Genomic DNA, 25237 nt, shown 5'->3' on the forward strand with positions numbered 1-25237 from the left:
ACTTGAAAACCATGTTAGTCCATCAGGGAAGTTATTATCTATTTGCTAACTGGGTACCACTATAGCTTCTGCCACCTTGCTGCTATTGGAAAAATTCCCTTTCCCCCAAAAAAACCTCCCCCATCCTAAAGGTGGCTATAGCAAAGCCTCCCAGAGGCTGGACTCTATACTCTAAAATAGTGAACAATGAATAAGAATTCCACCTCACCTGCCCCATTTTCTTTTTATATTGGGACAGAGTAAATCAGAGATAAGATCAACAGGCATGGATGATTTATGATTCATGTTGCAGATCTCATTACATTATCTTTGCCCCTAAACCACTGCTTTTCCAAATTTCTCTTTTATTAGAGAAGACACTTAAAATCACCTAGGTGTATACTCTTAGTAATGAACGAGATGAGGTAAGATCTTTCAAGACAGTTGTGAAAATAGAGTAAGGCTTCACCTATTTCAAAGTTTCAGTAGGAGACTTTAAGCATTAAGTCAAGGGCATACTTAAGTCCCCTCCCTGCTATCCTCCTAAAGGCATATTTAAGCCCCTTCCCTGCTATCCTCCTAAGGGCCTTCTTAAGTCCCCTTCTTGTTATCCTCCCATGACATCAGTGTCTTTCTGTTTTAGTCAAATATGGACAACTATGTACTTATTGGTCAAGTTCAATTTCTTGGGTAGTTCCCACATTTAGAATGTAAGATCCTCAGCCAATAAGGATGAGGGTCAGTGGTGGGAGAGGGGGATTTGCGATTAGGGATTAAAAGTGTTGACCCTGTCCCCTACGGAGCCTCCTCCCTTCGATTATCTGCTCAATTGGTGGTACACCTGATTCTCGGAGAACGTATAATAAACTTTGCTTTGCTTCTAGAGATCTCTCCAGCTTTTTTATTAACTAAGTATCTGAAGCACACAGTATCATGTCACTCAAGACACATAACCAATCAGTTGCCAAACCATGTTATTTTTGTTTCTAAACTTTTATATGTCTTCTTTTAAATCACACAGCTAGGCTCCTAGCTCAGACTCTAATAACTTACCCCAGTTTATAACAATAACCTCTTAACTGGCCTTCCTGCTTTGAATCTCTCTCCGATCTTATTTCTTCTGCACACAATTGCTAAAATAATTTCCCTAAAGTGCAGGTCTATCTATGTCACTCCCTTACTCAATAAACTCTAGTGGCTCCCTATTGACTCTAGGATGAAATGTTTATTTTATTCTTTTTCAGTTTCTACTTTTGTGTGTTATAATGTACATGATTTTTATGATGGTAGTGCCTATATATAATTTATAAATAAGTTTGTATATACATATTAGAAGTACAGGCTCAAATATTTTTTATTAATCGTATTTACAATCTGAAAATTGTAGAGCCAGAACTTTGGAGAAGTATACTTGAAAACAAGTGAGTATACTTGAAACAAGGTGTTAACTCAGTGGAATTAATGAGATAATTGTTCTCTAGTTCACATATATACTTAGTTCTTAGCATGGTGATGTAATGGTTCTCTAAATTCACACATAATCAGTATGCTATAATGATGTAATTACAATAAGGTATGTAAGGGCTAACTGGTTCAGACTGGGAGACTGAAGGAGACAAAAAATACTTTGGATTTTATTCCTGACTATTCTCATTGGTGATTATTCTGCTGGGACTAAGGTCCTGTTATGCCACAGTTCTCTTTAACTGTCCTGACTCAGTTTCCTTGTACAAGTTTCCCTTGTCTCAGTCTTCCTAATTACTCCCCTAAGCTGTAAATCTCCCTCTGGTCCATGAAGGCTGAGGACCAATTAGTCTAAGGATATAAATTGTTAACCCAAGCAAGATAAACAAGAGAGTAGACTTCCTGATTATCTTCTGTCCTTGAGAATTTACATCCCTCTAAAATATTCCAAGGTATTTCACTCTGGGTATTCAGACATCCTGGCTCTGAGTTCCTCTTTGATTCACAGCCTTTTCCAGCTGGGCTTTCCCGCTCTTTCCTACTCTTTCCCTCTTCTTTGTCTCCAAAAGGTATATAAAAGTTAGAGATTCTCCATTCATTGCTGGAGAATGGCGGCTGGCCGTGGATGCTGGACGCTGGATTCTTTGAGATGATAGTCTCCTCCAGACCTGGGACCAATATGAATTCCTTGGTCCCAGTATATCTTTATCTCTGTCTGACTGGATAATTTGAGACGAGAGTCCTGTCCAGTCAATCTTACTCTCCCATTAATAAAATATTAAAAACTCTCTAATCTCTCTCCTGCCTCAGTTTCTCTGGCATTATAGTCCCAAGGCCCTCCAGAAAGCTACTCCGGACATTACAGAAAATTCTGGAGACCACTGATCTAGTCCAGCTCCCTCATTTTATAGATGAGAATATTCAATCCTAGAAAGGAAGAAACTAGTCCAAAATTACATAGTTAACTGTCCCCACTTCTATCCCTAGTTGCTAGTGCTTTTCCCTCTGAGACCACCTTCTAAAAACTCAAACCCAGATCTTTGGAGCTTTTTGATTTTGTGTTCTCTCCACTATATTAAACTTTCTTATAAGAGCTTCTATTTCATAGTGCATGGGTAGCTGGTCTTAGAGACAGGACTATATATTACAACTATAAAATGCAATAATCTGCATTGGTAGAGAGAGTTCCTTATATCCTTATATCAATGAAATCACAGTTCTATTTTAATCAGATCAACCAATCTCCAGCCAAATTCCTCCCAATAACCTAGATTTTCTCATCTCAGCCTTTCCCTATTTTTTATTGATTAGCCCTCCCATCAGATAAGCACTATGCTTGTACCACTTAAGGAATTTATAGGATCTGCCCTCATGCTACTACTCTGAAATGCTGGGGTGCTTTTAGAAGTAAGAATTCTGCATAGTGAGGCTAAGGACTTCTCATTGCCTACAGAATAATTTTAAGGGGGAAGTGTCTAGGAAAGAGAAGAATAGAATTAGAATAATCCTGCATTTTGGAGTCAGAAGGCAGGGAGGCTGGAATAAAAAGGAACAAATAATAGAGTCTATTAGTTGGTGACTTTCCTGAGCCATTTTTGCCTAAAAGCCAGTTTTAAACGCAATATGATTTCCAACATACAGCAGAAGATACTCCTTTACCCCTTTCTCTCTTGGCAATCTAAGTATTTACTTTCAAGGTAAGAGATATAAATCAGAAAATGTAAACATGAGAAGAAAGCCTAGGCAGAGTAGATGAGTAAATTTTAGCTGTAGTATCAATGATAATGTTTGGGACAAAAAGACCTACCCAAATTGACTACTACAGAGATCACTCATAGAATGCAGAATTATTTATTAGAATCTTGAGAAGCGGACCCCATCCTGGTCTGCGAGCCAAATTTCACAGCAGGAGAGGGCCAGAGCCTTGAAAATGCTTACAGCTTTTATACATTTCAGACAAAGAACCTCCAAAATCCCTCTATATGTTGTGATTGGTCACATAAATCTACTGTTTCCCTAGTTGGTCAGTGGAATGTAGTAGACAAGGTGATATACAGCTTCTTCAGCCACGTAGTCCAGGCCTTATCTAAAATCACGTGACTCCAGAGAAGCCAAAACTGAGGCCTATAAGGCTTGATCTACTTTAGAATCTGTAAGTTCTTCATCTTTTCCCACACAATAGTATCAATTACCTGATGGGGTGATGGGATCAGGAGGGTACTGAGAGCTTGAAGGGGAGTGGCAAAGAGATAAACATAGAAAATAAACTTCCTTGATGTATGAATAAGGGAATTGCTTTAGGGAATATTCAAACAACTGATCTCCCTAGTTCAGGTTCCCATCACTACTCCCCTACATGGTTTATTAGAACATTTTCTATCTGAGTCTCTTCCTTCAGTGTCTAATCCAGTCTTCCTACAACTGCCCAAACGATTTTCCAAAGACAAAATCTAATCATGTCACACCCCTGCTCACAAAACTTCTGTGGCTCTGCTTTGCCTTTAAGGATAAACACAAATTTCTTGACCTGACACTCAGTTCCTCCTACAATCTGGCTCCAATATGCTTTTTCAGAGTTATTTTACATTATACCCCTCTGTCATTCTGTATTGGCTAAACTGAACTACCTTATTAAATCTGCAACACCCTTCCTTCCAACTTCTTGCTATGATGAGATTCCTCTCTTTCTTCAAGGCCCGTCTTGAGAGCCATTTCCTTTATGTAGACCTCTCTAATTTCCCCAGTTGAAAATGTTTTCCCACGCTGTGGTATTTTTAAAGCATTTTTTCCTGATTTCTCTTCTGCTCCCATCATTATTTACTTTGTTTCCTATTTTCCAGTGGACATGTTTTATTCCTTCTACAACTCCCATGCCATCCTCCAAACAATTGTCAACTTTTGGATAGCAAGAGTCTGTAGCAGGGTCATCTTTGTGGTTGTTTAATAAATATTTGTTGAATTATACCCAGAGTACCTTCCCTTCCATGGTACATGTTCTTTGCTCTTCAAGTTGGCATTCAGCCCGATTAGCTTTCCAAACTTATTTCAAATTATGTGCCTGCCAAATTGAATAGTCTTTCTTCCTTTCCCACTCCCAGCTTTTGTCCATTCTGGTCTCTCTTATCCTCTTTATTCTCCTGCTCTCTATTTACCTAATTCCCATCCATACTTTCATGATTTCTCATAGGAATCTCATTCTACTTGGATCTGATACACCGTTTTGCCCTTCATTTGATCCCAGTGAACAAGATAAGGTGAGATCTTTCAAGACAGTTGTGAAAAGGCTTCACATATTTCAAAGTTTGAGTAGGCCTGAAGGACTTTAAGCATTAAGTCAAGGGCATACTTAAGCCCCCTCCCTGCTATCATCCTAAGGGCATACTTAAGCTCCCTTCTTGTTATCCTCCTATGACATCAGTATTTTTGTTTCCATCAAATATGGGCAACTAGGTACTTATTGGTCAAGTTCGATTTCTTGGGTAGTTCCCGCATTTAGAATGTAAGACCCTCAGCCAATAAGGATGAGGGTCAGTGGTGGGAGGGGGTATTTGTGTTAGGGATTAAAAGTGTTGACCCTGCCCCCTACGGTGCCTCCTCCCTTCATTTGCTCAATGGGTGGGACATCCGATTCTCATGAGAACGTATAATAAACTTTGCTTTGCTTCTAGAGATCTCTCCAGCTTTTTTATTAAATAATGTCTAAACCACACACCATGAATTTCGGAACTTTCTTAAGTGGTGAGTCAATAGGAATAGAGTAGGCATACAAGAAGTCCTATAAGGAAGCTGAGTTGAGTTTATTCTTAGAGATATCTTTGCATTTTTTCTGGCATTTAACATTAAAACAACAACTATTGACTAGTAACTATGTCTCAGTACCGTGATACTATATAATCCTAATCAACTCATTTAATGTTTGTGGAGTTGAGGATTCTCATTTGTAAAAGAAAGGGTTGGAGTAGATAATGCTTCTCTCTATGCACTATATAGTTCAGCTATACTTTCCATGTGCTATTGATCGTACTTGAGACTCCTTGGATTTGCACAGGCTAACTCCCATGCCTGGAATGCTTGCCTTCCTTCAGTTCAAATCCCAGCTTCTATAGGAGACCTTCTTTTCCCCCTCCTCTGCTAGTTTTTTCTCTCTAATATAAATTTTCATTTACACTGTATATACATTGTATGTAAATAGATTTTTTTAATGTTGTTTCCCCTGTGAAAATATGAAATCCTTGAAAATGGGGACTTTTCTTTGTAACATAGAACTTAATAAATGCTACCTATGAACTGACCAACATTCTATATTCTATATTTTAAGCCCTGCCCCAGCTCTGACATTCTCTGGTTATAGCTAATACCTAATAAGACAATACTACTATACACATTTGTTTTTCTGAGGTTTTCAAAACTACATGGATACTCAGTTCTCTATGCAATATGAACCAAGGTTAACAATAAGTCTTACCTGAATTGTTTCATATCTTGTTCTGTAGCCACTGGGAACCTCCTGTCTAGGACACAGTCACCGACATCAATGGACAACCAAGAATTACAAAGGAAATACCATTTCTGATCCAATGTCAAATCATAGACTGATACACGGTTGACATACCTGGAAAAGATAGCCAGATTATCAAAAGATTCAGGATGTAAACCTATTACCTAGCAGAACTTGGGGGTATATAAAGGAACTTTCACTATTTGTTCCAGTTCCTGGAAGACGCAATCCTAAAAAAAAAATAACAATAATTTTTTTCCCTCTATAATTAATGTGTAACGATTTGTAGTGAAATTTGGCCACACATACGGAGGAGCTTATAGAGTATTTTCACCACAACCCTGTGAAGTAGGAAGTAAAAATATTAGTACCCCATTTTACAGAATAGAAAATTAAGATTCTGAGAGAATCCCAGAACATCATAGTTAAAAAGGATTTCAGAGATTATTTTAGTAAAACTCTGAATAAGAATCCCCTCCACAACATCAACAAGAATTCATCCAGTCTTCATTTGAAGACCTTTAGTGGAGTACTGTGGAGGGAAATCTGGCACCTCCTAAGGAAGCCCATTCATTTTTTGGCTAGCTGTATCACATTTTCCACAATGGTCATTCTAAATCTTCCCATCTCATCTCAAGCTTTCCGATCATTTCCTAATCCCTTCCTCTCAGCAAAGGACTATATCTTGTATTCTTTTAAGAAAATAGAAGGCAATTTTACAAGGACTTCCTCCATCTCAGATGTAAACTTCAAGATTTTTTATGACATATCCTACTTTCTTCTTAGAATTACAAACTCACATGTCTTATTTGTTTTGGACATTAGACCTCTTAATGAAGTTGTCATTGAGCTTGTAAGTCCATTAAAACACTCAGATCTTTCTAAAAATGATTCACATTCACATTTGAAGTTGATTTTTATTTAAACCTTGTATTGCAGGAACTGGAACTCTATCCACTGCGCCACCTAGCTGCCCTAGGATTATATTATCCTATCAGATTTGGTCTTACTAGATTCAGCCCTTTAGTCTAGCTTGTTGAGATTTTTTTAGATCCTAATTCTGTTAGCCAAAGCATCCTTTCCAGCTTGTGTTATCAACTTGCTATCTATATACACCTTCTTTCATCTAAGTAATTGAGAAAAATGTTAAACATCACAGACCTAAAGACAGAACTGTGCATTGTTGTTGGACCAAGGTCAAGTACTAATAAAAAGGCCAGGACTCAAACCCAGATTTTCTGAACCCAAAGTTCAATACTCTTTTTATCATATCAGTTCCTTTGGATAGCTAAATTTCAACAAGTGTGCTGACAAGGAAGGGTCCTCTGAAACTGGCAATCATGTGGCAAATCACACTAAGCCTGGGTGACAACATATTTACCAGTTGACAAATTCTAATCTATCAGTGATCTGGACCACAAAGGAGAGGGGAACAGGCCTAGTGTTCCCACATAGGGGAGGAAGGCTGAAAGCCTATCCCACCATTTACCATGGGTGTACATGACTTTATGTCATAGGACTTATAATTCTGGACCCTCCTATAAATCATAAGAGGGACAAATTTTCTTGCTCTTGTTCTAAAGATCCCCTGTCATGAATAAAAGCACTGAATCTTGGGAGTCAGATCACCTAGTCTTAAACTTTGATTTAATTTTTATTTTTATTCTGAATTTAACCAAAACCAAATAGAACAAGCATTTGTATGCACAATGTAGAAAAGAAAAAATAGGATCATTCTCTACACACTAGGAAGTTGGGAGTCTTCAAGGGGAAAGACTAAGTGCCTGATGATTTAACTCTACAGACCAGAGTTGAGCTATGGATAGATGATGGCTCCAGGAGTAGACAATAGAACCACCTAAGTTGTGGGTACATTAAAGCATATTTGAAGCTTCTTTTTAATTCAGTTGAAAAATATTAGGAAATAAATAAGAAAACTCTATCAGTCCTTAATTAAACTTTTCAGGATACATTTTTCAATCTGTTTTCTTTCACTTAATCCCTTTTAGGAAAGTGTATTTGCTTCCAGAAAAGTTCAGGAAAATGAATTAGGGGTGGTAACCATTCTTAGGACTCACCTTTACTTGAATCATTTACAATGATATCATTGCCTCCTCCCTTCCCCAGAAGGATTTAGTCTGAGGAAGATCTCTTTATCTTATTTCAGCTAATTGCTCTTGACAAATCATAAAAGGAATTGTGTGGCTTTAAGGAAAAAGATTCTCCATAATTAAGGGATTATTATTATGGATTATTAACTTTTACTTTTTCCTGAGTTGTGTAATTATGTTTCATCATATTATAAAATTTTCCCATGTTCAAGAATCCTATAAATATTACTTTAAATTATCTTAGGGAGAGAATTGATTGTTGTCCTTCATTCCTGAAGAAGACCAAAATGACACCACCATATTAGAGTTGAGTTACAGTGAGTCTGTGGCTGATCAGATCAACATGAGCTTGGAATGTTCTGCCATGTATTGGACACAAACAGTCCCTATGAACATTTGGGTGGATTCTCTAACTTTGTGCATTGTGTTTCTTTTGGGTTACTTCAATTTTGTTTTGCTCATATAGTATAGCATCTTCTCTGATGAGGGCATACTATGCTGGGCAGTCCTTAAAGCCACACAATTCCTTTTATGATTTGTCAAGACCTCCCATGGTCTTGATTAACAAGAGACCAAATCCCTCCCATGTCATACAATCAGTTCTAAAGTTCTTGAGAAACCTTGAGAATGTCCTTGTATTGCTTTTTTTTCTGACCACCTTGTGAGCATTTGCCCTGTGTGAGTTCCCCATAATTTTTTTTTGGGGGGGGAAGTGAACTTTTGGCATTTGAATGATATGGCCAATCCAACAGAGTTGTGCTCTCTGTAATAGAGTTGGAATGCTTGGCACTGAGGTATAGAGTTAGACAAGATTACACAGCTCCTAATTGTCTGAAGCAGGACTTGAACTCAGGTCTTCCTGATTCCACATTCCATAGCCTCTTCACTATGTAACCCAATGGCCTGAATAGTAAAAATTATTTCTGACATACTTGTGCCTACAACACAGAACATAATATTAATAACTTTTTTCTTCTACATTTCTCAGGACCCATTGAATTCACTCACCTATGAGGTTCCTTCTACTCTGATTACTGGGGATAGAGCACCAGCCCTGAAGTCAGGAGGACCTGAGTTCAAATCTGGTCTCAGACACTGTCTAGCTGTGTGACCCTGGGCAAGTCACTTAACCCCAATTGCCTCAGCAAAAAAAAAAAAAAAAAAAAGTAGGTAAAATTAGGGATGGAATAGATGGAAAAAATTTGAATGACTACTCTGATTACTGGACAATATTGTCTCACCTTTCCAGCTCTGACATCCTATGTAATTCATATTACATAGAATGTATTACATAGATTCCCTACCAGGTATGGAAATTGACATTTAATGCCTCCTATTAACTCTGACATTCTATGGTTAAAGGCCCATCCCACTTCTGGCATTCTTTGTTTTGTTTTCTAATGCCATAGGATCATAGACTTAGAACTGGAAGAAATCTTGCACGTCAGCCTATTCACTTTATAAGTAAGGAGCCTGAGACCTAGAGAGATTAGTTTCCTTGTCCAAAGTTATACAGGTGGTAAATGATAGGGCTGAACCAGAATGCAGTTCCTATAACTCCAAATCTAGTAATCTTTAAATTACACTAATTGGTCATCTCCCTAGTACTTTGTGGCCAGCACAGACATCAGGAGGAATATCAGGAATATTTGCCTTTTTCCATTTCACAGCATCTGCAAACATGTACCTGGATCCTATGGGCCTATATAGGAAAAAGAAGAAAAGAATGTTCTGAAAACCCTAAAAAGCTTTCACCTTAGGCCTTGGGAGGTAAAAGTTGTGATCTTTACAGTGGATACCATCTCCATTTTGTTGATAGGAACAAGGTCAAATGGCAGAGACAAGATCTCCCGACTTCTTGCCTATTTTCTCTGGGCTCTGGCTGCCCTGCAGGAGCTTACCAGGATGGCCTGTCTCCAGAGTTGTCATGCCATAGTCGGATGCTCTGCAGTTCCCCAAGTGGAAAGAGAGTAGCCAACAAGAAGACATCCACCCCACCTCGCTCAAAGATTGGGGTATCTGGGTCTGATAGATGGTGAGGCTCACTTTCTCCTTCCAGTCCATAAAGAATGACTGTCACCTGAAATAACAAATCCAAATTCAGATTCTCTAATAATATAGTTGAGATCCTTGAGGTGCTAGGGTACTACCTAACAATGTCTTACCCTTTGCACTGCTTTACAAATAATAACACAAACCCAGGTCTTGTATCCCCAATAGTTAGCCTAGCACTTGTTATACACTATGAACTTAATAAATGATTTTTTATTCATTCATTCATTGCTGAGAATAGTCTGACATACACCTATATTTTGGGAAGGTGTATTTCTAAAGAGTCAGCTGAAGACTGAATAGAATCCTATGGATAAAATGCTTAAAGGAGTTCAGGTCAGATGGGAAACTCAAAAATGAAAGTCTGAAGCCATAAAAGGAAACAATTCAGATAAATAAGAAAAGTGGGAATTATCTGAAGAGACCAATATGGACACACAGAAAACATATCAACCAACATAAATTTTTTTAAAAGAGAGGATGATTATGAGGAAGGAAAGACTAAGTATTTATTAAATACCTACTTTGTGGAAATCACTGTGCTAAATGCTTTACAATTATTATCTCATTTATTCCTTACGATAACACTGGGAAGTAGGTGTTATGATCCCACTTTTATAGTTAAGGAAACTAAGGCAGGCAAAGATTGTGACTTGTTCAAGATTATGTAGCTAGAAAGTATTTGATGTTGGATTTGAACTCAGGCTCTTCTGACTTCAGATCCAACATTCTTATTTACTGTGTCACCTAGTTGCCTATAAGAATATGGCATAGTTCTGTACAAATAGTTTCAGGGAGTACTCAGGTTCAGAATAATGGTGAGAAAAGCTAAAGACAACAAGAGGTCATTAAAAGCTATACTAAGAAAAAGAAGTTCAGAAAAGGGATTGGACTGCTTTTGGGGATGGATAGAACAATAATAGAAATGCTGTTTTTATTTTTATTCTATTTTCTTGGTTGATCTTTGCCCTGGAAATGACACAGTAAACTTGGTTAAGAGGTAATTGATACCCAAGACAAGTAAGGAAAGAACATCTAATTACCCTTGATAAATTCAAGTCACCTAGTCCAAAGGAATCCTAAGGAACTCTTAGGTTCTGAAAGAACTAGAGGATGTGATGCTGAACCACTGTTAAGTGATATGTAGGATGTAGAAAATGAAAAAGTTTTTAGGAATTAAAGAAGGGTAAATGTCTCCATTTTTTAAAAAGGAGAGGATAGAGTTTTCCAACAAAAAGCAAGAAAGCTTGATTGCAATCCCTAAGAATATTCTAGAACAGTCCATTAAAGAGATGATTAATGAATAGTGAGAAAAGGAAACCTTGATTAAAAAGAGCCAGCATGGCTTCATCAATAAGAAGTTATGCCAGATTAATCTTATTTGCTCTGTTGATAGTGTTCTTAAACTCATAGATTAATGAAATGCTATAGATCTAGTTAGCCTAAATTTTATGAAAGCATATGATAAAGCACAGGGTATCTCAAAAGCATTCATGTAGTTAAAGTTTACACCTGCACAACATCTTTTGGGACACCCTTTATCTTGTTCTTATAGGAAAGGAAAAATATAGGTTTAAACAATAACATAATTAGGTAAATAATGTTGTACCAAAGTTCCCTTTTAATGTCGTGACCCAGTTTCTCCAATTGTCCTATTTAGTTATTCTGCCTCAGGTTATAACCTTTCCCTGTTAATGTTTGATGAGATAAAGGTCTACCTCAGTTGCTCTGCCCCCAAACCCCAGGCTATAATCATTCCCTCTTAGAATGGTTGATGAGATGAAGGTTTTATATCTATAGGTTATAGACATTCCTTCTTAATGTTTGACAGGATAAAGGTTTATCCATTTTAGATGTCATTAGAATATCAGTAACCTCCCTCCTAGTGGCCTCCCCCACCATTAGATTATCCCCACCTAAGTACCTCCCCCATTATATCTCTGTTCTTGTTATCCTATAAAAAAGCTTGCTGTCCCAGTACTCAGGGCTGGACTCTGAGATGATAGTCTCCTTCAGCCCTGGGACCAGGATCCATCTGCTTCCAGTATCTCTTTCCATTTAATAAACTATTGAATTGGTCTCTAACCTCTGTCTTGCTCAGTTTCTTTGGCATTACATTATAAAACTAGTTGAATGAACAGATTTAAAAAGTAGTCATTAATTCCATATCCACTTGGAAGGTTGTAACCAGTGGAATGCTCCAAGGATCTGTGCATTTCTCTACAATATTTAACACCCTTATTAATGATTCGATTGAAGGCATCAATGGCACATACTCATCAAATCTGATGAAATAAAGCTGAAAGGAATAGCTAGCACAATGAATGACAGAGAGGAATCCCAACAGATTATGACAGGTTACAACATTGGGGTAAATCTAATGAGATGAAATTTTAGAGTTGTAAGAGTGTTACTTTAGGTAAAAAAAAATCAGCTTCACAAGACAGGGAAGGCATGATTAGAATGTAGTTTGTCTGACAAAGATCTAGGGATTTGAATAGGTTATAAGTTGGATAATATGACACTTTTTTTTTTTGACACTTTTAAAATCCACTTTTATTTATCTTCCTCCTCACACACAAAATTTAAGGTGTCTCCACACACCACAATTCTTGCAGAGTTATAAATCACTTTTAGGTTGGTCAGGTACCTTTTTTTTTTTTAATCATTTGATCCCTAAAGGTGTTGGCATTGAGATAATGACAGTTAAACCAGTGTTAAATCAATAAAATATTTACATAGCACAGCACATTAAGCTTTATAGACACTTGGAGATAAAACCCATGAGAACAGGACAAGACCACCATTATTACACGTTTTGAATCAGCTATTTACAGGTCCCTAATATGACATGTTTATGTCTGCACACTGGTCCAATGGGGCAGGCAAAGGCAAAAGGCAGTTATTTTGAGGACATTACACATTATGATCTGGAAGCACAGATAATATGACACTTTAATGAAATACTGAACTATATTAAGAAAGGCAAAGAATCCAGCAACAACAAAGTGATTGTCCCTTTGTACTTTGTCCTCACCAGACCACATGTGGGATACTGTTTTCAGTTCTGGACTCTCTAGTTTGTCGACCTGTAGGATGTCAGAATGCAACCAGGATGATGAAGCTAGCCCAGAATGAAAAATACTGCCTTGGTAGATAGTGGTTTCCTCTTCCCTCAGAGGTCTTCAAATAGAAGCCATATGTCATATATACTATGTTATAGTAGGATTTCCTTTTTGGCTATTGATTGGTCATGTGGGCTATTAAAGGTTATACCCAATCTGAAATTCTGTGAAACACTCCCTGCACTCAAGGAGCTTGTATTCCACTGGAGGAGGAATACATAAAAAATATACATAAATTATTATGGGACAGTAGGACACTAAAAACTGGGAAGAGATCAAGAAGGCCTTAAGTAAAATGAGGTTAGCCTTAAAGAAAGCTAAGGATTATCAAAAGACAGCAGTGAGGAGAGAGTAAATTTCTAGTTTGGAGGACAGTCTGTAAAAAAGCACAGAGAGATGGAAGGTTATGTACAATGAGCAGCAAATTTTGATTAGAATGTAGAGTTCTTGAAGGAGAGTAAAATAGGCAATGAGCCTAGAAAGATGGTTGGAAACAGATTATATAGAATTTCAAATGCCAAATAGAAGACTGTGTTTTCTTCTAGAGGAAACAGGGAGCCATTGGAATTTCTTGAATCAAGGAAGTTTAGGAATATCTTTTTAGCAACTATGTGTGAGATATTTTGGAGAGAGAAGAGACTAGAAGTAAAGAGACCAGTTTAGAGACAGTTGCAATAGTTCAGGCAATAGGTGATGGAAACCTGAATTATGTGTGAGTGGAGAAAATAGGATGGATGGAAAAGATGTTGGCATGAGATTGATCTTGGGAGTTACTGAGAGTGAATATTTGAGGATAACTTCAAAGTTGCACACCCAAGTGATCAAAAGGATAGTGGTGCCTTTAGTAGAGGTAGGAAAGATGAAAGGGATGTGGATTTGGGGAAAAACAAAAGCATTCCATTTTGAATCTGTTGAGTTTTAAATGTCTATGGATCATGCAGTTCAGTGATGTAGAACTATAAGATAGAGCTCAAGATAGGGTTAGACCTTGCTATTTACAGCTGTGAATCATCTGCACAGAAGTAATAAACCTGTAGAAGCTGATGAGCTCACTGAAAGGGTAAAGAAAGAGAAAAAAAAAGTCTTAAGAGAGTCTTGAGTCTTAACCTATGCTTAAGTGATGGAATAAGGATGATAATCCAGCAAAGGAGACTGAGAAGCAACCAACAGTACAGAAGGAAAACGAAAACAGAATGATGTCATGAAAATTAAGGAAGGAGAGAACATTTAGCAATTAGGGATGAGCAACTTCATTAAATATCAACAGAGAAGAGAAGAAGGAGAAGAACGAAGAAAAATACAATTAAGCAATTAAAAGATCTCTGGTAAACCTGAAAAGAACTGGTTCAGCTGTGTGCTACAGGGAAAATATTGGATTTAGAGTCAAAAGACCTGTGTATTATTTACGATTCTGCCACTTACCAGTTATGAGATTATGGGCAAGTCACGTAACTTCTTCATTTGTAAAATGAGGAGGTTGGACTACATGACACTGAAGGTCCTTTTCAGGAACTTTTGTTATTCCAAGCACCTAGCATAGTGCCTGATACACAGTTGGTATTCAATAAATGTTTTTTGAATTATTAAATTTAATTACTATATTTAATCCTAAAATCTCTACCTGGTTATAGTACTATCATTTCAAATTCACTTTTTCCAAACCGGAACTCATCCTTCCCTCATTCCTAACGTCTTCATTTCTATTGATAGTATCACCTTCCTTCTGTTCACATTGACTTGAAACCTCAGTCATCTTTGACTCTTACCTTTCCCTCACTCTACATGCCTAATCAATAATCAGATTCTAACCAATAATCATTAACAAATTTTATAAATTCTTCCTCCCAAAATCTCAAGCAACCATACCTTTTCCTTGATAAATAGTACCATCATCCTAATTCAATTCCTATCTACATGACTGTGACATCTTCTAACCTGCTACTAGCGTCTGCTAGATGGAGTATATTTGCTCTACCCTACTAAAGTTACCTTCAGAAACCTTTAATGGCTCCCCATTTTCTAGCTCCTTACAAATAAATTCCTTAATTTGGTTTTAAGGCCTTTATAAACTGTAGCCATCTCTGCTGCCATTCATTCCCCTACAATGAACACTCCCTCTGCCTCTTTAAACTAGTCTCTTCATTATCCCTTGAACATGTCTTGTGTTTTCAGGCTTTCTTTGTCAGGCCTCCTCAAACACATTCAGTAGTTAAGCTATTTCCAGTGACATCACTTATACTCTTAGTCCTAGGTCCACCTGCACATTTGGGTGGAGAGATTGCAGACAGCTCAGTAATTTATCACCTGATCAAAGAGTTCCCATTACTGCTCCCAAACAGTAACTAACATTAGTCAATCTAAAAGCATTTATTAAATACTAACTGTTCTTTTAAAAAAATAATAGCTTTTTATTTTTCAAATAATATTAAAGATAGTTTTCTACATTTACCTTTGCAAAACCTTATGTTCCAATTTTTTTCTCTCTCCCTAACTACTCCCTCAGACAGCAAGCAATTTGATATAGGTTAAACATGTGCAATTCTTCTAAACATTTTTCCATATTCATCATGCTTCACAAGAAAAATCAGATCAAAAGGGGAAAAAATAGCATGAGAAAGAAAAAAAAAAAACAAGCAAACAAGCAACAACAAAAAAGTGAAAATACTCTGCTTTGATCTATATTCAGTCTCCATAGTTCTCTGTCTAGATATGGGTAGCTTTTTCCATCACAAGTCTTGAATCATCACAAGAACTGTCTCGAATCACCTCATTGTTGAAAAGAGCCACATCCATCACAATTGATCATCGTATTGTTGTTGCCGTGTACAATGTTCTCTTGGTTCTCTTCACCTTGCTTAGCATCATCTCTAGGCTTTTCTAAAATCCTCCTGCTGATCGTTTCTTACAGAACAATAATATTTCATTACATTCACGTGCCATAACTTATTCCTCCATTCTCCAACTGATGAGCATCCACTTACTTTCCAGTTCCTTGCCACTACAAAAAGGCTTGCCTTAGGGTGGAACCAAGATGGTGCAGAGTAGACAGGCCATTGCCTGAGCTCTTCCTGGCTTCCCCAAGAATCAACACCAAATTAAGTCTTTGAATGGATTTTGAAGTGACGGAACCCACAAGTATTTGGAGTGTAACAAATTTTTAGCTGAAGGGATCTTGGAAAGATGTCAAAAAAGGTCTGTCTGAATCAGGCACAGGCATGGGGCAGGGAGACCCGAGGTGGAGAGGCCATGCATGCATGGAAATACAGTGGGAGACTTATCCAAAAAGACAGCAGCATTGGCTACTCTGCACTGCTTCAGTGGAACAGCAGTCTAGCTGTGAAACCTCCAACTCAAGTACAGAAGGGAAACAGTGAGCCCCCGAATCCCAAAATAACAAGCAGGACTTGGCCAGGCCCACTTAGCCCTAGAGCAGGTTGAAGCCACTGTTGCCCTCTAGAGGAAGCTCAGGGCAATCTCCCTTGTGCCCTAGGAACAGACAAATTCTAAAAATGAGCAAAAAAGCAAAGAACTCCGACCCTAGATAACTATTATGGAGAAGGGAAAAACAGACCTCAAAACCTGAGGATGCTGAAGCGCGACTCTGTTATGAAAACTGTGGTATCTTGTGTTAACTTCATTAGAGCAAATGCACTAAATCACAGACAATTTCAGGAATTTCTGTCTGAGCTAAATGTTGAGTATGAGGATGTTCTATATCACACAGAAGTCCATTGGCTGAGTCGAGGGAGAGTTCTGAAACGTCTCTATGACTTACTTCCACAGATCACAACTTTTCTGCTTTCAAAAACAAAGCAGTACCAGAGCTCAGTGATGCAGAATGGAAATGGCCCCTTGCCTTTCTAACAGATGTAACAGAGCTCCTCAACAATTTCAATATGCAACTTCAAGGAAAGGGGAAGCTCATCTGTGATATGTAATCAAATGTCAAAGCATCTGAAGTAAAATTAGGCCTCCTCATCAAACAAGTGAAGGAGGAAAACTTCTGCCATCTCCCCACAACTCAAAATCTGTTAGCAGAAAAACTGCTGATTGCATTCCCCAACAAAACATGTGTGGATTCACTGGAAAAATTGCAAAAGGAGTTCCAACTTAGATTTAAAGAGCTTCACCTCCATGAACAGGACATACAGCTTTTCCATAACCCATTTTCTGTTGACATTGAAAATGTGGATACAATTTCCCAAATGGAACTGGCTGAACTGCAGAAGTGTGACTCTCTGAAAGACGCATTCAAGTCAAGCAGCTTTCACAATTTCTATGCATCTCTCCCCTCAGACATATCCTCATCTCAGGAACCATGCACTCAAAATGGTGACCATCTTTGGCAGCACTTACGTCTATGAACAGACTTTTTCTAGAATGAAACATTTGAAATCTCCAACCAGATTAAGACTAACAGAGGCCCACTTGCATCACTTGTTACGACTAGCAGCGACAAATATGGAACCAGACATTGATCATTTCATTAGCCAAAAGCAGGCCCATAGTTCCCATTGAAATACTGGTAAGTTTGTTGATTGAACTTTACTTCATTTTAAATATTATATTTGTTCCCGTTTTGTTTCTTCACTTCAAAATGAGATATATGCAGCGTGCATAGGAATTTGTTCATAGTTTTTGTTTTTACCATAGTCCGGCCCTCCAACAGTCTGAGGGACAGTGAACTGGTCCCCTATTTAAAAAGTTTGAGGACCCCCGGCTTAGACTCTCATGTGCAGACCTGTTTAACTTCTGCTCCTGCCCTGGCATTATTCTGTCTTGGATATGCGTAATCCTTGCTGTTGTTCCCATCTACCAGTCACCTCTTCATTCTCTCCCCAACACAAGCTCCCGGCCCCTCCGCTGGGCTCTGCAGTCACTTTGGGAGGGCCCTTCATGAAGTTTTCCACACTGACTTCATACACTTAGGGGACTTATATCTACTATGCTGACTTTAACAATGTGCATCAAGGCTGTTTTGACTCTTCCCTACATATTTCAGGAGTGATCAGTTATTACATGTAGTTACCTACTTCTGCAGCCTTGGGCACACAGCTCAACCATTCACCCTGCCCTATCCCTTTTTCAGTTAAATTCTATTATCTGACCTTTAGATCATACCATTCACCTTACTTAGTAAGCCTTTGTTCTCTGCCTAGAGTAATCCTCAAAGCCCAGAGTCACATCCTCTAGGAGGCCCTTTTTATTATCCCAATGGGATGTGTTATCTCCCTATTCAGCTGTAGGTCTTATTTGTGTTAATTTACCTTAAGATATGCTGTCCTGTATACTTGCCTGTTGCCACGAGATGGCGCAGTGGATAGAACATCCGGCCTGGAGTGAGGAAAACTCATCTTAAGTTCAAATCTAGTCTCAGACACTTATCAGCTGTATGACCCTGGAAAAATTACTTAACCTCAGTTTCCTCATCTGTAAAATGAATTAAAGAAGAAAATGGCAAACCAACTACTCTGGAAGGTTTTCTGATTCTATGCTTAGTGACCTTTCCACAACATCTCATTTTGGTATTGGTAATTTAAAATTAGGAGAGGGAAAGGTACAGATATTTAGACCCAAGTTCTACTGCATAAATACTGTTCTTTGTGTTTTTGTGCCAAAACTTCCCTTTTTTTCCTTAAAGATGAGCTTGTTTGCCAGTTCTTGATCCTATAATTTTTTTTTTAGACCCATAAGGGACATCACAGTTATGGAAATACAAGTGCTATTTCCTGGGCTAGGTTTCTCTGGTGCACAGTTAAGCTGGGCTGAGTTTGTCCATCGTACTCCATGTGGGGCACTTTTACCTTGGAGGTGGTAGCTGCTCCCCGTCGATGGCCAGTAAAGACTGTCACCAGGTAATGGTACCGGGCAAAGGGATCGTTGTCCTCTAGCACTGTGATCTTCACCTGAATGGAATTAGGGTTCTATTAAAACGTTTGCTGACAGTGCCAATGCCAGTACCACTGCAGTCAGGGAGGATAAATCTCCTCTCCGTGCAGGTGGGTAGATGAGCCTGGAAGAGCTGGCAGGCCCCTTCAACTTCCAGCACTAATATAGCCTTATAAATAGCAGAGCTGGGGCCCAGATTCACTGAACTTCAGAGCTGAGAGAGGCTTCAAAGGTTATGCAGTGCAACCCATTACCAAACAGGAATCCTTCTAAAATATCCTTGACAAATAGTCATTTAGCCTCAGTTTAAACACCTCCAGGCAAGGGGTACCCACTGCCTTCTTGTATTTTCAAAAGTCCTAATCATAAAGTCCTAATCAATTGTCAAACATTTTCACAGCTATGATATCATTTTTATTTTTTATTTCAATAACATTGTAGTTTTCCAATTATATGTAAAGATACTTTTTGATATTCATTTTTGTAAGACTTTTAATTTCAAAAAATTTCTTCCCTCCTCTCTTACTTCCTCCCTCCCCAAGACAGCAAGCAATCTGATATCTGTATCTATGTACAATCATTTTAAACATATTTCCATATTAGTCATGTTATAAAAAAAAAACTAGAAAAGAAAAAAACTATTAAAAAGAAAGAAAGAAACAAACAAAAGTGAAGATAGTATGCTTTGATCCTCATTCAGCCTCCATAACTTTCTTTCTGGATGGGAATGGTATTTTCTATCCCAGATCTATTGGAACTATCTTGAAAGTGATGTCATTTTAAATTCAGAAAGTCCCTGTGAGAGAGACAGGGCAAATGTGGTCCTCATCTTATAGATAAGGACACCAAGATCCAGAGAATTTAAGGATCTTTTCCAGTTAGTTAAATGAGCCATTAGATTAGAAAACAAACTTGCTGATTTCCAATTTATGTTCTTTTGTCCCAGATCACCAAGCAGCCTCACAGAGGGTGACCAAAAAACACCCTATTCCCTTAATATTAGTGATGATAATTGTTTACATTTCTATAATTTTTTAAGATTTATTATTGCTATTATTATTCCCATTTTACAGATGAGCAAAATGTCCAAAAGCTTATCTAACAACTATCTGGGATGGGATTTTATCCAAATCTTCCTGATTGCAGATCTACTGTCAGTCAATAACCATTTGTTAAGTACATACTGTGTGCCTGGTTGTGTCATATATCACACTGCCTGCCTCTCCACTAATCATGGAATTTCAGGTCTGGGCAGGACCCCAGGTCACACATGACCTTGTCTAATCAACAATAATTTATTAAACATTTACCATATGCCAGACACTGTGTTAAGTGCTAGGGATACAAACAAAAAAAGGGAGTCTTTACTCTCAAGAAGCTCACAGTCTAATAAAAGAAGACAAAACAAAACAAAAGAAAACAAAAACAAAAACTTAAAAAGTACAGGGGTAGTGGAAAAGGAAAAGGAACCCCATTTTGCATGGTATCACAGTTCCTGCCTATTGCACAAATTTCCTTCATCCCATCTCCAAAATGTTTCTACCCAATCCTATTTGAACCTTTTATCCATTAATGGAGAATTCATTCCCTCTCAGGACAGTCCATTCTATTATTAGATCATTTTTGACTGGTAGAAAGTTCCCTCTGTTGTGGGACTGAAACCTCCCTCCCAAAGCACTTACCTTAGCATTGTCCTGAATGTCTTTCCTCCTTGCCCAGAGTGCTACCATCACATACAGCACACAGAGGCAGCCCACTGTGGTCACAACCACAGGATTGTCCACGAAGGTGTCAAAGAGCTCGGCCGTTTGGCTCACATCCACAATGTTGGGCATCACAAAGAAAGTGCTTCCAAAGAAGGTGAGATGGTTGCAGAGGCAGTGGGTGCTATAAAGGGAAGTCTGGGAACCCACCTAAAAGCACCCATCCCCCAAAAGTACTTCATTAATGGAATCACGAGATCTGGAAGTTACCTTAGAGGTCAATTAATTAGTTCATTCCCCTCATTTTGCACATGAGGGAAAAGAGGTTAAGTCACACAGGTAATAACTAGCAGAACTGGTAGTGAACTCAGAGCCTCAGACACTATATCCAGCATTTTTGGTTTAGGGATCTCATTTCTTAGCTGAGTAACATGGAGTTCAACTTGACTTTGATTGGGAAAGGAAAACCTATTAATGCTTTAGTGATATGGTCAATGTGTTCATGTGTTAACGAGAGGCTTATTTTCTGACAGGATATTAACTATCTAGAACTGGATCAGGGTATCAGCTTGCTATAGCAGTGCTGGGCATAGGTAGAGGGCTTTTTAAATTTTAAGATAGATCTACAGAGAATTGGGACACTTTGCTATTATAAAACATGCATTTTCTTTTTTTTTTAAATTGAATAATAGCTTTTTATTTTTAAAATACATGCAAAGATAGTTTTTAATATTCATCCTTCCAAAATTTTGTGTTTCAAAATTTTCTTTCTCCCTCCACTTCCTTCCTTTGACAACAAGAGGATCTGAATTTTCAAAGTTGGTTAGAATATCTTCCACTCGGTTACCTTTTAGTATTCTGAAGAAGGGGAGGATCACAGGGACATATATTTAGAAATGTAAGGGACCGCAGTTTCATCTAGTCCAACTCTCTCATTTTATAAGTGAGGAAAAGTGAGGCCCTGAATGGTGAAAAGACTTTCCTAAGATCATATAAATAGTAAAACGAATGGCTAGAAATGATAGTCATTTTCAGGGATGTCAGATGGGCTTGGTATATGATGAGATGAAGCCTTTAGTTTGGACCAAGTTCTGCTTTCCATATATTCTGTCATTCTATTGAGGGAAAGTCTTATTCTCAAGTCTTTCCAAAAGTCCCATCTAATTGAGGTGTAGTCCCTGAGACTAGAGCAGAGACCCTAGCACAGGTTGGTCAAAGTGCAGAAGAAAATTTGGACAGGTCATGAGCTTCAGCCTATTGCTAGTATAGGTTTTTGTCCCTGCCCCTGTTCTTGTCCCCAGCCAATTGCTACCTTCCACCACCTTCATCTTCTTGTGAAATTTAGACAGTCTGGAAGGTATCAAACTAAATCATAGGGAAGCAGGTTCAGTTCTCTGGGAGGTGGGCTGCCCCATAGCAATCGCACCCTCCTAGAACATTAGCAATATTGGCTACCATCCAACCTATCTTGAAAACCATCTTATTTAGTCTATGAGATATACAAGGCAGATTTTCACATCTAAGCCAGTTATGGTACAATGAAAGTCTATTAAGCCTTGATTCCCAAGCCTTAGTGAGTTAGATATCATAAGGGTTCAAAGAAATTAAGTGGCAATCTGGACCATTTCCCCCCACTTCCACTGCTTTCCCTTACCTGGCACCCATCACCTCTCCAATCCTCCTGGAGCTCATCCCAGAATACACACTGGGAAATGAAGAACGCAATGCTAACAGTGACATCATGGTGGGAGGCTGGTTCCAAAATGGGTCCAGGAATTACTTTCACATAATAGGTTCCTTCTCCAAAAGACAGCTCTTCAGCACTTAAAATCCACGTGGCCAGCTTACCTGAAGGGGACCATTTCAGTGGAAAGTCAACCTGATAAGAGTTTCTAAGAATGGGTTTTATACAAGAAGAGGCTTTTTTTTTTTTTTTTTTTTGTATAGAAAAAAACACTGGAAGTGATACAAATCCACAAATCCCAAATGAAGTTCTAAATCTCGAAGAAATAGAAGTGGTCTATATCACTGGGAGCTTATGATTTCAAGTACTTTCCCATACTTTCTAAAGTTATTTTCTAGCTGCTTTAAGATGAATAATATTTTTTTAAAAAACTGCTCAGTATCATAGAATGAGGCCCATAGTCATCATCAAAATTTGGATTATGTTATGCTAAAATTGCAGAAGGGGAATACATACCTGTATGATCAGTCTTCGGATAAAGATGAGTTTTGACATCATAGTTGGTCTCATTAGGATGATAGCCATAGCCCATGTACAGTATGAGGGGAAGATCAAAGTCCCACTCAAGATGGATCACCAAAGAAGCATTTCCAAAGGTCATGTTCACTTGCAAAGTGGCAGAAGTTGTCAAGTTCAGTATAGTCTGTGTGTCCTTTAACTTTGTAAATCGAGGCAAAACTATCTACAAAGACAATGGCATAATGGTAGTTCCTACAACATAGGAGCAATTGTAGTTCAGTTCAGCATATATATTTGTCCATCAGGTATATCAGGTCCAAATAGTTAGTAGGTCCTGTATTTTGTATTAGGGATATAAACAGGGGAAGGTATGAGAAAGCTCAAACTCCAGAGTCCATTGTTAAATATAGGCAAGTGCTACAAACCAGGACTTGATTTATTGTTTTGTTGATTGTCTAGACTTAAGAAGATGATAGAAAAGATGGTTAATAATGCAGACTAAACTTTAAAGTCTGTTGTACATGCTTTTTTTTTTAAAGAGCTGCTATATTCCTGCCTGGTATGGTCCCCCTTTTTCAAGGTATTTTTAGGTGTTGTCTTACCTCTTTAGATTGTGCTTTGAAAGCAGGGACTGTTTTTATTTCCTTCCTTCCTTCCTTCCTTCCTTCCTTCCTTCCTTCTTTCCTTCCTTCTTCCTTCCCTCCCCCCTCCTTCCTTTTCTGTCTGTCTCTATAGCACCCTCTCTCTTTCCCTCTCTCTCTCTCTCTCTCTCTCTCTCCACCTTCCTCTTTCCCTCTCTCCTTCTCTTCTTTTCTCCCTCCTTCCCTTCTTTCCTCCCTTCTTCCCTCTTTCTTTTCTTTTTTTGCAAGGCAGTTGGGGTTAAGTGATTTGCCCAGGATCATACAACTAGAAAGTGTTAAGTGTCTGAGGTTGAATTTGAACTCAGAACCTTTTGATTTCAGGACTGCCACAGTGCTGGAGTTCTTAATCTTTTTTTTTTTTTTTTTTTTTGTCATAACTTTCTTTGAAAGCCTGGTGAAACCAAGGGACCCTTCAAAATAAAGTTTTTAAATGCATTAGATAGAATGCAAAGGGTTACAAAAGAAACCAAAAGTTAGTGAAAATAAAGATGTGTTTTTATCTCATCTAAATTCATGGATCCCCCTGAAATCTATCCATAAATCCTTATATAAGTGGTTCCCAGTTTACAACTGGTTAGACAACAAGTCTAAAGTAGTTAAGTAAGTTAAAGTAGTTAGATACTTGATTTTTCAAGACCTTCCAGAATTTGGCTTTCCCAGCTCTTTTTTAGCTCTAGGATTTTGTGAACTATATTGATTGACCAAGAAATACTATATTGTATTCCACATCTGAAATAGGAAAATCTGAATTTAAATATTGTCATGAACATTTTATTAATTGTGAGATCACGGGTAGTCTCTTTTGCATTTCAGTTTCATTATCTATGAATTAGAGGTGATAATATCTGTAGTATCTGCTTTTTAAAATTGTCTGAGGCTCTAATGTGCTCTCCAAACCTCTACGGGCTATATAGATGTTAACTATTCTTATGACAAAATCCATAGGTTCAGAAAAGAATTTCAAGACCATAAACTGTCTTTTGACTTTCTTTATAGCCTCAGAGTTTAATAAATGCTTGGCATATAGTAGGAGTTTAATAAATATTTACTGACTGACAAATCAAACTGTCAGGTCTGGTGTTTTGTCTGCTGAGTTACCTTCATCTGCCAGGGAAACACTTTGAAGAAGTCTCGAAAAACTCTTAGTAGAGGCAGGACAGCATATGTTCACCAACTTTAGTTCATCTTTGGAATCTCTGCCTTTCAGAAGGCTCTGCTGAAGACACTTTTTCAAGGCATCCTTTTTTTTTTTTTTTTTTTTTTTTTGCATAATTCCAACCTTGACTAAAAAGCCAGATGAATGAGCCTCATTCTTGGAGCATGTGATTTATTTAGTCAGAGAGCATGTTAAAGTAGAACCAAATACCTACCTCAATATTGTCTTTCAGATCTTTCACTGGGATGAGTTGACCCCCAGGACTGGTCAGATGAAGACCTCCAACACTCCCTTGAATATCAAAATTGTCACTTGCAGGGAAAGGATTCTTAGGAAAACTCACCATCTAGAACCAAAAGTGAGGAATATTTGGATGAGAGAGAAGCCAGTGTGACAGACTTGAGTTCCATCCCATA

General features: G+C 38.1%; 1 protein-coding gene across 1 annotated transcript in view; it reads right to left on the reverse strand.

Moving 5' to 3' along the window:
• PKD1L2 (polycystin 1 like 2) overlaps positions 1-25237 on the reverse strand; it is a 135544-nt gene that overhangs the window by 58182 nt on the left and 52125 nt on the right. The window contains exons 23-29 of the mRNA XM_051973592.1: positions 25036-25167; positions 23022-23247; positions 22476-22669; positions 20801-21031; positions 19034-19135; positions 9954-10132; positions 5909-6055 (exon numbers count right to left, since the gene is read on the reverse strand). Coding sequence (XP_051829552.1) covers positions 5909-6055; positions 9954-10132; positions 19034-19135; positions 20801-21031; positions 22476-22669; positions 23022-23247; positions 25036-25167 — 1211 coding nt within the window. The remainder of the gene's footprint in view (positions 1-5908; positions 6056-9953; positions 10133-19033; positions 19136-20800; positions 21032-22475; positions 22670-23021; positions 23248-25035; positions 25168-25237) is intronic.

Source organism: Antechinus flavipes, chromosome 2 (assembly GCF_016432865.1).
Source record: "Antechinus flavipes isolate AdamAnt ecotype Samford, QLD, Australia chromosome 2, AdamAnt_v2, whole genome shotgun sequence".
NCBI lineage: Eukaryota > Metazoa > Chordata > Mammalia > Dasyuromorphia > Dasyuridae > Antechinus > Antechinus flavipes.